The sequence below is a fragment of the Dermacentor silvarum genome, chromosome 4, assembly GCF_013339745.2.
Source record: "Dermacentor silvarum isolate Dsil-2018 chromosome 4, BIME_Dsil_1.4, whole genome shotgun sequence".
Lineage (NCBI taxonomy): Eukaryota > Metazoa > Arthropoda > Arachnida > Ixodida > Ixodidae > Dermacentor > Dermacentor silvarum.
Window position 1 is genome coordinate 80,495,295 of NC_051157.2, and position 14,548 is coordinate 80,509,842.

Below are 14,548 nucleotides of genomic sequence, written 5' to 3' on the forward strand. Positions count from 1 at the left end.
TTACTCAGGCAGCTCTTCCCACAGCCTCAGAGACTTATAGACTCGGTGCAGAGTTGAACTATGGTCGGTGATTTTGGAGGCTGTGTCGTTCTGAACATCGTTAACTAGATGTCCTACAGATGACACCCTCGTGAAACGCAGAGCATGGCATAGTAAACAGCTTCTCCATTGGAGTGCTTGGTAATGACCGGTAGTGGTCAACTGTGACAGTTACCCCGCTATTAGCCAAGGTAGCAGCCAACGACGAACAGCGCTTACGAATCACCATTCATTGCTACTCTGGAAGCAAGGGGGACACAAACAATTGTATGGTGGGGACGCTTTGTGTGAACCTTCTGCCCTTTCCATCAGGGCACAAATTCATTGTGAAAAGTGCTTATTTTTCCAGGACACTTCTCCAACAGTTGAAAAAAAAAAAAAAACCCGGGGTAGCTTGCACTAGTCGCGCAAGGCTAAAGACACAGCAGAGCTGATCGGTTCCTAGCTGGTCCTGGCTATACGAAGTGATGCTAAGTAATACGAAGTAATTCCAAGCGATGCTAAGTTATACGAAGTGTATAAGCATTTCCTCGTGCTCCATGGCATGGGGGAACGCCATGGCGAAGCACTTTCAGCCCGAGCACATGTAGGGAAAGTTGGGCGAAAGCTATGCCCAGTGTACGGGCGGCGCGCAGCAGACGGCACGCCGGGATGACGTCACGGCGCTTGCGCAGTACCGTGCAGCTGGAGGGAGCTCGGCCGAGCCGCCGCCAGACGCGCCTGCTGCAGTCATGGACACCACGAGCGTTCGACGCTAATGCGGGGAAACGGAGAAGCGCGGATGGCGTCGGCAGCACCTCTGCGCGTTGCCTCGTTGGTGCTGCTATAACTTGTTTCTCTCTCTCTCTCTCATTTGCTCTCATTTTCTCTTTCTCTCTCACGAGCTTAGCGCGCGACGCTCCGTGAGGTGGTTGCTAGGCTACGCAGTGGCAGGCCGCACACGTTACGGCCGGCTTAAACAGCTCCGCTCCTAAAAGTGTACCGAATGTTTGCCGTAACTAGAACCAAACTTTTATGACAGAGTGGTACATTTCAGATGAACGAGAACAACAGTATGTTGTTAGCATGAAGTCTTCTTGAGTTCTTCGAAATATTTTCTGGAGCGCAATTATAGTTAGCTAATTAGTGAAGTTTAATTGTGGGGAAATTTAAATACTCGTTTTACGGCATAAATCAATTTTGAAAAGTTGCTGAGCGCGCTCACAAACGCCCGATGAAGTTGTATTCATGACGTTATGTTTTTTTATATATATTTCGTGTGTTTTTAAGAAAGCCCGCAAAGTACGAAAAGAAAATGACCTCACTGCGCGATTGTGCGTCTGCATGGCAGCGCTCTCATTCGTATTTCGAAAGAACGAAGGGTCCACGACAGTCGTGAAAAAAAGAAGGAAAAAAAAATGCTACTGAAATTCTGAAAATTGTCTACTAAGCGGAAGCATTCTTTGGCTTGGCTGCTACTTCAATTTTGCTTGCTTACTTAGCTAGCTTATGCATGTCTACCCATATCTACCAATTATCTACTATTACACTATTACAATGATTACATGTCTTAACTTCCTTATTTTCCTTTTTGTTATGACCTTGACACGGCGACGTCGACGTAACCAGTTTTTTTTTGCTAGCGCTAGCAATCCTCTACTATTAATCTATTATACTATTACATGTGTTAACTTCTTTATTTTCATTTTTTATGACCTTGATGTGGCAACAGCGACGTAACCATTCTTTCGTGTGGTGCTCGCTCAGACATCTGCCTGCCACGGTGCAGTCCATGGTTCGAATCCCAGTCTGAAGTACCTTTCTTTTATTTTGCTAGCGCGATTTCTCTAATATTGCATTATTATAACAATTGCACGTGTTAACTGGACCAACTATACATTTATTTTGCAGATATACGGCCTCACGGGATGGACAGCTTTTGCTGGGTTACTCGCCAATGAATGTTTACGCATCAAAAAAACAAAAAAAAGAAAGAAAAGCAAAAGGAAAAAGAAGCCGATAACGGTTTTTGCATTAGTAGTCAGTGCAGGCCTATCTCTTACCATTTATGACCATGGCAAACTTCCAAGTTAAAAACGAAGTTGCTTTTATACGCTGGACGATACGATAACTCGCTTTTTTATTTTGTTAAATGCATTTATTTCGGGCGATTTTCACGTTGTTACACCTGTTTTAAAAAAGCAAACGTGAACTAGCTCGAACACCCAACCTTGTCTTTGTTGCAGGGTAGCCAACCGGACGTGCGTCTGGTTGACCTCTCTACCTTTCTTTAATTTTGTTCCTCTTCCTCCTCCTTGTTGCGTAGTTGAACAGCGTTTAGCGCTATTTAGTTAGTTTGAGCCTCCTAGCACACTCCGTCGTTTTTAAAACATTGGCTACATTTAGCTGGGACACCCTGTATACAAAATTATCAACTCCGGTCGTTCCTACGAGACGCGGCAGGCCCATACGCCCGCAAGACCACAGATGCAGATCTTGGAAAACACACATCATGGTCTTCCGCTTCCCATTGGCGCCAATACAAGCTATTATATTAGTGTTTGACGTAATAGTTCAGCGGAAACCGCCAAGGTGGAGAGGAGGTAAAATAAACGTTTAAGTTCTAAACAGTAATTAAATGGAAAATGAGACATCCAACAAATCGTAGCAATTGCTACAAAGGAAACCCATACGGGGGTCCTCGAAGGAAAAGCGTCGCAGTTGAAGCAAAATTCGTCCTGGTCCGGGACTCGAACCCGGCACCACCACCTTTCCGGGGCAGGCGCTCTATTATCTGAGCTAACCAAGCAGCTAGCAGATATCAGGGCGAAGTCGAATCTATCGACAACTCGAAGTAAAGGCAAGTGTTTGACGTAATAGTTCAGCGGAAACCCGCTAGGTGGAGAGAAGTAATTAAATGGAAAATGAGACATCCTCCCAATCGTAGCAATTGCTACAAAGCAATTGCTTCGCCCTGCCATCTGCTAGCCGCCTGGTTAGCTCAGATGGTAGAGCGGCTGCCCCAGAAAGGCGTGGTCCCGGGTTCGAGTCCCGGACGAAAACGAATTTTTCTTCAACTGCGAGGCCTTTCCTTCAAGGAACCCGTATGGATTTCCTTTGTAGCAATTTCTACGGTTGGGTGGATGTCTCATTTTCCATTTATTTATTGTATTAGTGTGCGATAGCGGGAAAGAAAGTGAAAAAAAAAGTGAAAGATAGTGAAAAGACCGCATTGTATACGTAACCATGACTGAATGGTTTCTATGGGCCTGTCCTACAGCACTCATCATCCTGAAAAAAAATTATAATAATGCCAGCAATGAGCGGACGGGATGCGCCCATACATGCAAAGCTTACAATGGTCCTTCGCTGCACATGTAAGGGTCACTTGATTTAATTCGCGGCACGACTGAGAAGACATACGAAAACAAAAATACGCAATTTCACTTGGTAACAGTTTCACACTGTTTTATTCTTTGCCTGTTTTTGGAATTTCGGAGAATCTCGCTGGCGGGTGTTGGCGTTTTGTGTTCTCAAGGCTGTCGTGGCCACTGACTCACTCATGAATACAATACTGTGCACCAGGTTTGTGGGGTGCGATCACAGTTCGTATCATTAAAACGCAACAGCAGCACGGGAGCCAACTCAAGAAGTAGGGCAGACGCTCCAACGAGAAAGGAGAGCACGCGACCGTGTCGTTAGCAGAAACTTGAGCTTGCCTAGCCTATATCGAGCCACCAAAGAGTAGATTAAATTCTGGGGTTTTTACGTGCCAAAGGCACAATCTGATTATGAGGCACGCCGTATTCGTGGCTCAGGATAATTTTGTGACCACTTGCCAGGGTTCTTTACCGTGCACCCAACGCCCGACACACGGGCATTGTTGCATTCCGTCCCCATTTAAGTGCGGCCGCCGTGACTGGGATTTGATCGCGTGATTTCGTTTTAGCAGCGCGATGCCTTAGCCGTTTAGCCGCCACGGTTGGTGAAGCAGTAGATCAAACACAAACTTATACCCTGTAAGAAGACGTTAAGTATTGCGCTTCTTCTAGTTTTCTTTTTTCTTTTTTTAATAAAGCAGTGATTCGGTACACGGTGTCTCCGGTGAAGCGGAAAGACATGCCGTTGATATTTCAACCTGTTCAGTGTCAGTACCAATGCTTGGTTCCTCAGTTTTCCAGCATGAATTTTGAGATACTTAAGTTAGATAGAATCCATTCAGTCAGAACCCGCTATAAATAAATTCATTTCGATCGTGATGTACAGCGTGAACAAAATCTAAGGCATAGAAATGACGATACACAACGGCGAAATTAATCTTAACCAGATCGGCCACCTCTCCATCCCACTTCTTCTTAGTTCTGGAAATTGGCTATAAGCGTTGCCTAACGTGACGTACTTGAAGCAAGATGACCTTGCCACTGCTAACCATGTTTCGCAAGAGACGAAGCCGCCAACGCTACCGGCGTCCTCCTTTGAACGAGATAGTATGTCACCGCACACGAGCTAACTTCATGGACTGAAGACGCCTACGTGACATGACATCTTTAGGAGACGTTGAGTGGGCGTCACGCGCTGTACTCACCAGGCTTTGTTCGGGTATATGCAAACAACGTATGGTTGAATATTTTATGCAGATCATTGAGATCTCAATGGCTTATCGTAGAATGCGATTCTGTTACGCTAGTCAAATGCGTTGTAGGCTTTCGTAGCGGAAACATTGACAAATAGTGCCAGATTGGTGAATGCCATACCAACCGGATGGTATAAGGCATAGTACAGTAAGAGAAAAATAGACAATATATGTGAATACGTTTATGTTCAATAATGGGTTTCGTGGAGAAGCACTGTTAACTAGAGGTGGGTGAATATGAACTTTGCTAATACGAATCGAATACAAATAATAAGTGTCGAATATCGAACCGAATACCGCATATAATATAGCTGAACGCCGACGCATATATTAACAGTATATAGAAATACTTATTTCGGCATAATTAGGCACCACGCCTGTGCTGGCTACTCTAAAAAGGACTGCTAACTATCATGAAAAAGGATCCTCTTTAAACAAAAAGTGACTAGTTGTCAAAAAAAAAAAACTGCACGTATAACCTCTCCCCAACCCTTGAACCTGGTTGAAAACAAGTCCCCCTAGAAAATATGGCTGCTGTATGACTAGATTTCCGAAAGCGCTAAATAAAAAGTTGCCGAAAAAAAGATCACAAGTTGTGGAAAAAAAAAAAAAGCTGGTTAAGGACTCGTATGCCGAAGCCACTTGCAAAAAGGCGTGTTTCAAGAAAAAAAATACAGGTTATGGCGTAAGAGATAAACCTGCTACATAACTAGACTGCCCAAAAACACTGACAGACTACAAGCAAAAATCCCAGGTTTTCATGTAGCCTTCCGCCGCGAAGCCGAAGACAAACTTTGCATTACCCCTTTCGTTTCCACGTTGCTTCGAGAACGTTTGCCATTGTGTCATTTCTGATAATTTAGGATACATTGTTTGGCAGTTGAAGAACAGTAACTAGACTTTAACATTCAGTTGTTGCGAAGTATTTCGTTTCGAATATTCGAAAGAGCCAAAGAGTTTATTTTCGCATAAGAATAAAGATAGTAGTATTCAATTTTATTCAAAACTTGGAATATTCGCCTAACCCTTTTGTTAATCTATCTGTGAGTTAAATTAACTTTTGTGTACCACATAAATAATTACCAGGGAGCTTTTTTCCGAGATGATATGTGAGTCGATGGGAGAAGAAAACAGAAAAAAGAAGAAAGAACGCTTCGACTTGGTGAATTCGTCTGTCGCCTTGCCACCTAATAAATTGTCCTCACAGTGAGCGCTTCTGCATTTCAAAAGTTTATAGTTTAATATTCTATGAACTAATAACAACAAGAATAACGAAACACCTGGACTCAAGTGGACAGCGTAGGCCCACGTCACCAAACTATGTCAGCGTCGCGCTTTGTTGGCGATACGCGACCCCCGCTTGAGCGACGCACCCTAACAAAACGCCTTCCTCCATCGATAAAAATAAATACCACATGCACGCGCACACAAGCGTACGCCTATAGAGAGCCGACATAGCGTGCGGGAACCGCATCTTTCATACATAGCTTTCCAACCTTACCCCGAAGCCTATAATATTCGCGGCATACATGCATACAGAACCCGGCACCGCCTTATGGTCTTCAAGAACGTACAACTTCGTAGACGGACGGCTCAAGGGAAACATAAACGCCTAAGTTTGACGTGCGGTTTTTTATTTATTTTTCTTTTCTGTACGTGGTATTTGCCGGTACATTTCTCACTTCTCATCGCTGGTTGCGTGGTGCAGGTGTGCATTAGCATGAATAATGCAAGCGAGGGACCGTGAACAGTGCAGTAGGCATATATAGCCCCTAGATGGCGAAGCCCTCTCCTTTATTCGCTCAACACTGGCGCGCCAGCGCTGGGCCATGTATAATGAATGATCCGGCCGCCGGCTCTGTCCGTGTGTATATATATGCGTGTTCGCACAATTTGCCTCCACGTGCGCGCAAATAGCGCGTTCAAGCTGAAACTGCGTGCAGATGTTTTTTGACTCGATTTTGGTCAGCGTCAGGTTTGGCGGGGAAAGGCGTAGGCTGTCCGAGCTGATTTAATCACCGCATATACCGGCGAGTCGTAGCAAATATGTTGCTGCTCTGGCGGTTGCACTTATACAAAATGTTATAATAGAACCAATCCCCGTTGGCTATCAAAAATGCGGTTAGCATGCTTTGGGAGGTGGTTATTTGTGGCAGTATGGCTGGTGCTCCCCTTACCACCACGCCTTACGCGTACGCAGGAGCCAACTGCTACCTCGGGCACCACTTCATCAAGGACTACTGACCAGAACCACCGGACCAGAGACACAGCTCTGTGGCCAGTGGCGCAGCGTCTCATACGACACTCGTTCGAGCACTCTGTAGAACCCAGTTTCTAAGCAAAAGTTGACCGGTTAGGACGTGCTGGCTATCCGAACAACATACTGCGCAGCATTGCAGTAATGTTAGTCAATGAAATGAAAAACGGTAAGAAACAGAAACATCCATCGCGGGCTTCAAGGACTGCAGTTATCCCCTACGTACACCGCTTGCCCCACAACATAATGAAAGTAGCGCTGATGGCTGGAGTCAAAGTTGTATTTATCACCCCTATAGCAAGCTGGCTGCAGTGTGTAGAAGAGCGAGTCAAGAACAAAACCCAACAAAGCCTTCCTCAAAGAAGCAAGCTCGTCTTCTTGAGTGTCGCACGCACGTTGTCTACGCTCACGTGCAACCGCTCATTCCGCTCACGTGCAATCGCTGTTACATAGGTCAAACGCGAAGATGCAATAATGGCCACTTGCGTGAAACTTGCAGCTTCACTTAAAGGCATCTGGCCAACGATTGATAGATAGTGCGAGTTCACTTCTGTCTTCGAAAAATGCAAAATGGTAAATAAGTACCACGAATAGCGTGCACGCGAGAGTTTGGAAGCCTTCGCAATCTTTACACGCGGTGTCGCATGCGTCAGTTCTGCGTCTCTCCCCCTATTGACCAAATAAATAGATTATTTGTCGTGTAGATTCTTTTTCTTTTCAATGCGAAGCAATTCTTGGCGAACATTTGCCACTTTGAGAGTATCTATCTATCTATCTATCTATCTATCTATCTATCTATCTATCTATCTATCTATCTATCTATCTATCTATCTATCTATCTATCTATCTATCTATCTATCTATCTATCTATCTATCTATCTATCTATCCTATCTATCTATCTATCTATCTATCTATCTATCTATCTATCTATCTATCTATCTATCTATCTATCTATCTATCTATCTATCTATCTATCTATCTATCTATCTATCTATTATCTATCTATCTATCTATCTATCTATCTATCTATCTATCTATCTATCTATCTATCTATCTATCTATCTATCTATCTATCTATCTATCTAGCCACCTTTTTCTTGGTACTCTCATGGTCGTTTCGTTAACTTGGTATGTACCAAAATTGGCATAGTATGACCAGTGTATGGCCAACATAAATTATAGGTCATGACATGAATGTCCTGACGTACGTGTCATGTAGGTCATGAAACAGCCGCCTACGTCTTGGTGCTCTCGTGGTCGTTTCGAGAACTTGGTATGTACCAAATTTGGCATAGTATGACAAGAATGTATGACGAACATAAATGACAGGTCATGACAGGAATGTCATGACATGCGTGTGATGTAGGTCAAGAAACAGCCGCCCACGTCTTGGTGCTCTCATTGTGGTTTCGTTAATTTGGTAGGCTCGCCGCACACTGCTTCGCATAAAATCGATTCCCACAGGGGGTGGGATCTGCCGCCATTTTTACGTGTATTCCTTCCGCAAACCTTTATATATATACTACTTTTGGAAATAAAGCATTTGGTTGCTAGTCTGCACTTTTAAAGCTGCTGCTTACAACATGCTGTTACCAGCATACATAAGCATGTTGTCACCAGAGATGTGGCATCCTATGATATGGAGTAGTGGTAGAGAACTCTCTTTTTACATAAACGTCCTGGTTCCATAAAAATTCAGATAACTGAGAATGATACTGCAATTACTTAGCGGCTTTTCGTTTTCATCAAGCACAATGCGAAATGTAGAGCGAGCGCTGGTACCGTGCCCGACACACTTGTCTATAACGAGGAAGCAGGGGGCGGCTGAGCGAAGAAGGCCATTCCGTACGTTAGCTGATAACCTTAGGTGCGCTACGATAAGTAATTGCGCACGAATGCAAGTATGTATATGAACGGTGGAAGGTAAATAGAAACCTGCGCCTTGCGTGGTACGCAACACCTTCGGGAAAACGATGGTTTCTTAGATCCAGAGGGTGCCACTCATGTACATTTGTCTGCTTATGGCTGTGCGTGCGCCATGGTTGGGGCGCACATCGTGGAGCTAAATAGATACCAAATGACCTTTTCGTGCAACTTCACTCTTCGGCTCTTTTGTCGCTTCTGAGGCGAAAAACACCAACTCAGGCAACCGCTGCTTGTGCAAGTTGGTTGTGCTTAAATTTAAACTAGCAATGCCTTCGTCAGACTCTGTTGCGATGGCTTATGAGGTCGGCATTGCGAAGTGTTTCGTTCTGATAATGGTCTGTATTCAACGTGAGCTAGCGCCGTTGCAAGCGACTGTCTCTGTACACTGTTGCGAGGACAGTGACACACAACGTGTTTAATTAGTAAAAATCAAGAAAACGCACTCATGAAGCAAGTAGACGCACACACCTGTAATGGGCTTCGCTTCTTTCGCCGACACATCCCACGACACGGTGACGGCACTCGCCGAGGTTGACACAACGTGGATCACAGGCGGCAGAGGTGGATCTGCATCGTCGTCCATTGAAGAGGAGAAATGTCAGTTAAGCAGAACGGTAATCTGTACTGCTAAACAGCAAGCACATTTGATGACTCACTCATTAGGATCCTTCAAAGCTATGTACTCGTAGCACTTAGCGTAATGCTTACGCGCGTAAGTCTTTTCGATCTGAGGACAGATATGAATATTGTGCATTGCTGTGATCGATGCGAAAATGCAGGAATAATGTTTTCAAGAAAGCGCCCTTAATTAGAGGAGCGTTCCCTTATTTTTTTCCATGAGGAGTCGTCTGGATTTGTACCATGATTGCAAGGAAGAAAGAAAGATAGAAGGCAGGGAGGTGAACCATAAATGGGTCTGGTTGGCTGCCCAATGCTAGGGGAACTGACAGGGAAATATAAAGATGATAGATAGATAGATAGATAGATAGATAGATAGATAGATAGATAGATAGATAGATAGATAGATAGATAGATGAAGGAAAGATGCGGTAAATTCGCTCATGCGCGTGACGGGCTATAGGTAGATTTCTAAATGCGCTGACAAGTCTTTGTACTAATTAGGAAATATTTAGCAGGAATTCTGATGGCCGTCTTAACTATTAGATCGATAGCTCTTTTGAACCGATAATAATGTTTAAAAAGGATCGTTCAAGGCGCTTTGAGCATTTCTTGTGAAGGATAAAAAGAGGACTACAGTGCCTTCATTTTCGCACAGAGGCATCAAGTGCCGTTCCTTGCAGGTCAGTTGGAAGGCAGTTGAATAAAAACCTACTGCAGTTAAGTTCTTTGTCTTACAGAGACCTAGACATTCAGTTCAAAGTAAATGTTTACAATCCACGGAAACTTGCAGATTATTATTATCAATATTATGCCGCATTACCAGGGAAAATGCAAGTCGCTTACGAAAAGAACATTCCCAAATTATCTTTAGCAGCTTTGCTTTGACAATTTTCCGACCGTGAACGCCTCGTTCAAAAAACTGCGTTCAAAGAGGACTCCCCAAATTCTCCGCTGCAACTAAACTTGTCAGGAAGGAACCAATTTGTGGCAGATGCATACACACTTGTCTTTCCGACTGAGCAATAAACAAATAACACGAAATGACAGGGCCTACTTCCGAATACTTGCTAACCCACCCTCCCGCTGCCTCTTCCCTAGAGTACCATTCCAACTCGCTTTTATCCAGTACTTCACGCGAACTACCATGCGATCTCTGCATACCGCCACTCTATGGACAGTGGGTGGCTGATTAGATGGCTGCCTAGATGGCACACGATGACGTGTAATGCCTCTGCTAACCAATAGCGCGAACAAAACGTTGTGAGAGGCAACGAAATCGGCACATAGGTTTTAAAAGTATACATACTTTTTCTCTAAATTTATGCCTTAGTAGTCACACTTAATAAAATAAAAATAAAACGGAAATATATTCAGCCTTCTATTCACCATGTTCAAAAGTTTGAGCAGTGATTTCAGTGGACGGTGGCCCTGCGCCTTTCCCGTTGAACGCCTGGACGATGACGCTGTATTTAGTAGAGCGCTTCAAGTTGTTGATGCTGATTTCGGGCACGAAGCCGTCCAAAACGTCGATGGTCTTGTAGACAAAGGACTCGCCAGACCCAACTGGCTTGTAGCCGACGTAATAGCCGCGGATCCGTCCATGAGCCGAAAAGTTCGGAGGGGGCTGAAAAGAAAATAAACATTGCGGTCGTTATTTTTATTTCAAGTGCAAAAACAAAGTTATTCGTATACGATTAAGTCAATTGTAGAACGCACACACATCTTCCGAATTATGGCACACCATTTGGCGACTGGTACAGGGATTGAAAAACAGCCCCGTAGAATACCAAGTATTCGTCCTTCTACAAATGGGATTCTATTATTATTTTTATGCACAAGATAACCGCAGCTTTCTACAAGAGTAACTTAAGCCTCGTCATGGGCTACATGGTTCATTAGTAACTTGACGCTGTGCGGCGAAAGAGAAGTTTGCTTTCAGGACTGAATGAAATTCTTGCCTCCAACTTCCTTTCACTTAAGTGCGTCGCACATGTTCCTTTTTTAAATTTATGCATTGCATTACAACATCACTGCATGCAGCCATGCTGCTTTTTTTCATATTTACCTTCCACGAAGCCTTCAGGGTTTGGGAAGTCACTGGCACAACAACCAAGTCCTCAGGCGGTTTTGAAGGCACTGTAAAAAATTACTCTTTGCATCAACAAATAAACGTAAAATATTCGAAATCAAATTTGTTTCACATTTATCACCGGCTTTATCACACACACACACACACACACACACACACACACACACACACACACACACACACACACACACACACACACACACACACACACACACACACACACACACACACACACACACACACACACACACACACACACACACACACACACACACACACACACACACACACACACACACACACACACACACACACACACACACACACACACACACACACACACACACACACACACACACACACCACACACACACACACACACACACACACACACACACACACACACACACACACACACACACACACACACACACACACACACACACACACACACACACACACACACACACACACACTCTCTCACTCACTCACTCACTCACTCTCCGTGGCGCCATCAAATGCATGTGTGCTGTTATGTTGAAGGTACCGTTTGTCGACGCACATATTAGATATTTAATGCCGGGACAAGAGCTGATGAAACGGCAGCAAGAAGCTAACATGTTTCAACAAGGTAGACCTTAAAACAAGTACAAAAATGTCTACCGCCTTCTCGCAGGGACCTGGAGAAGTGCTTACTGCTAATTCTAGTATCATACCATGTGACAAAATTGTAAAGTACGACTTAACCACAATGAACAGACGTGGGAGCGCCGTATTGTAATTTGAATATACGAGAAAAAATCCTGATAAGCAGCCAGGGATCTTTGAATGCTATCATGTTCCACTCTTAAAGGCGAAGCTTAAGCGTCCTCCAATTCAAATGGTGTTCGGCTTTACTTTGGTTCTAGGGAACATTGAGGGGAATGTTGAAAACCAATCCGTTCTAAATTTTGGATACGCGCGCACCTGGGTGCAACAGCAAACAAATAATGAAATAATAAAAAAAGGTCCTAGGGCCTTCACATTTTGATATAAGACGGCTTATATTGCCCCTGTAAAAATGCCTTCCCAGCAAAGCATTTGTGTTTAAAAGTGAAGCCGACTTTAAGGGGATGGGTTTAAGCTTCGTTTTGTAAGCTGGCTTTCCCACGTTCTAGGTTGCAGTGAAGCCTACTCATGAAGAAAAATGCGATCCGAACGGGTCCCGATAACGCTATCGCGTTCCACTCTTAAAGCCGAAGCTTAAGCGTCCTCCAATAATTTCGTATTTGAGTCATTCAGACGCTATAAACGTTTTCACATTTGCAAACATCGAGGGTCGATAGTTGGGGTAGTTTGCATTTCATTGGTGGAAAGTAAACTAGAGCGCAGAACAGACGAGAGGAAGAAGAGTGGGCGCTTGTATGTGTCATATTCGTTTCTCGTCGCTCCTGCATTCAAATTTTTGAAATAGTGGGTAAGCTGAGTCTTTAGTTACCTTGCAGCGCTATTTAGTTATTCTTTACCCATCAGTAAATCCCTAGACCTGCGCAGATGCTATCAAAATCAATGACGTCACGACGTCATCTTGTTCGGTAGCTTCAGAAGGCACCGCCGTATGTCTTTCATTCTCGCTCCTTTTATGGGGAGTAAGGCTATGTTCGTCTAGCAGAAGGCTTTTTGTCGGCGTAGTTTAACTGACTGTTTCTCATTAGTGTCTCTTTATTGACAACTTTCAAGGGACCAGTAGATACGTTACTTGCTGAATCGAAAGGTGGGGGGGGGGGGGCTTAACTGAGGAAAAGCGGAGAAAGAAAAGGCGCTCCGCAAGTAACGTTCCGGTTAAAAGTTCCATAATGATAATCAAGCGGCAGTAAAGTGCAACTGCCACACCTCAGGTACATAACAGGAGCGCGCGCGTGAGCTCGCGTACTTGTAGTTCGTCACTGCCGCCCTAATGATAGAAAACTGGCGTGCTTGAAGTCCTAAGCTAAGCAGGCCGTTCTGATTATCGACATTCTCTCATTATAACCGTGCTCCGTGCTCAATTCAAAGTGGCAGTACAAACACAACACCGCTATTGCCTGTGATACCGAAAGCGCCACTTCATATAGCTGAAATTTTATTCGATTATGCTACAACTTAGGAATTCAGATTAGATGCGGGGAAATCGTTCGCTCTACTGAGTGTTCTCATTTTCAAGTGCACAAGGACATACTTCAACAGTTCTGCAAGCACCAATGAATAGTATACGCCTTAAATAAAAGTTTGTGAAGTTGCAATCAGCAAGCTGAGGCAGGCATTGAAGCAAAACTAGCACGCTCTAATGCTACACCTGAGTGACCGTATTGCGATAGCATTATTATTATCGACCCATCTGCGTCTTTAACAAAAGTGCCGTCGGGTCAGCCCGCTTAATTTTGCGTCGACACTTACAAGACGATTCGGTGAGTGTTCTGTATGATGCTGTCGTATTAAGGAGCACTCATTCCTTTCTATACCAACGAAAAATTTTCTGTGTGAGACATCAAGGTTCCCGACCCATCCCTATAATATAAAATGTTACCGACAAGCGTTGGTCTTTGTGTTCGCACTTCATCGGTAATATTTTTTTTGTGCACCCAAGAATTGACTTCTGATATATGGAGTATTGGCCTTCTTTCTGATCAGCGTTTGTCGGATATATAGAGAACACATCGAAACTGTTCATTCAGCTTCGCAGTTGAAGTACGCTCTATTACGAAGAACAAATCATTTCAGTTCTTCAGCGTAACAAGTGTTCTTCTCAAAAGAATGCGAACGTTACCTTCTTCGTCCGTAGTAACAGAAATCATAGGACTGGGCTCACTCCTCCCGAACTTGTTCACAGAGAGAACGCGCAAGTGGTAGGCAGTGATGGGCTCCAAGTCATCCAGCACAGCCGACGTGTTGGAGCCGGGTACCTCAATGTGTCGAGAATCCTTCTGCCAGGAACCTGAGAGTAAATGCAATAAAACACAAATCGTGGTCATCTTGCCGCTGTGT

The 14,548-nt window shown here is 44.2% G+C and overlaps 1 protein-coding gene across 1 annotated transcript in view; it reads right to left on the bottom strand.

The window, feature by feature from the left end:
* The window catches only part of LOC119448721 (Down syndrome cell adhesion molecule homolog), a gene marked incomplete at its 5' end in the record, with an annotated part of 259,262 nt that overhangs the window by 43,363 nt on the left and 201,351 nt on the right, over positions 1-14,548 (bottom strand). The window contains 4 exons of the mRNA XM_049666473.1: positions 9,304-9,402; positions 10,843-11,080; positions 11,522-11,592; positions 14,331-14,498. Of these exons, the coding sequence (XP_049522430.1) occupies positions 9,304-9,402; positions 10,843-11,080; positions 11,522-11,592; positions 14,331-14,498 (576 nt within the window). The remainder of the gene's footprint in view (positions 1-9,303; positions 9,403-10,842; positions 11,081-11,521; positions 11,593-14,330; positions 14,499-14,548) is intronic.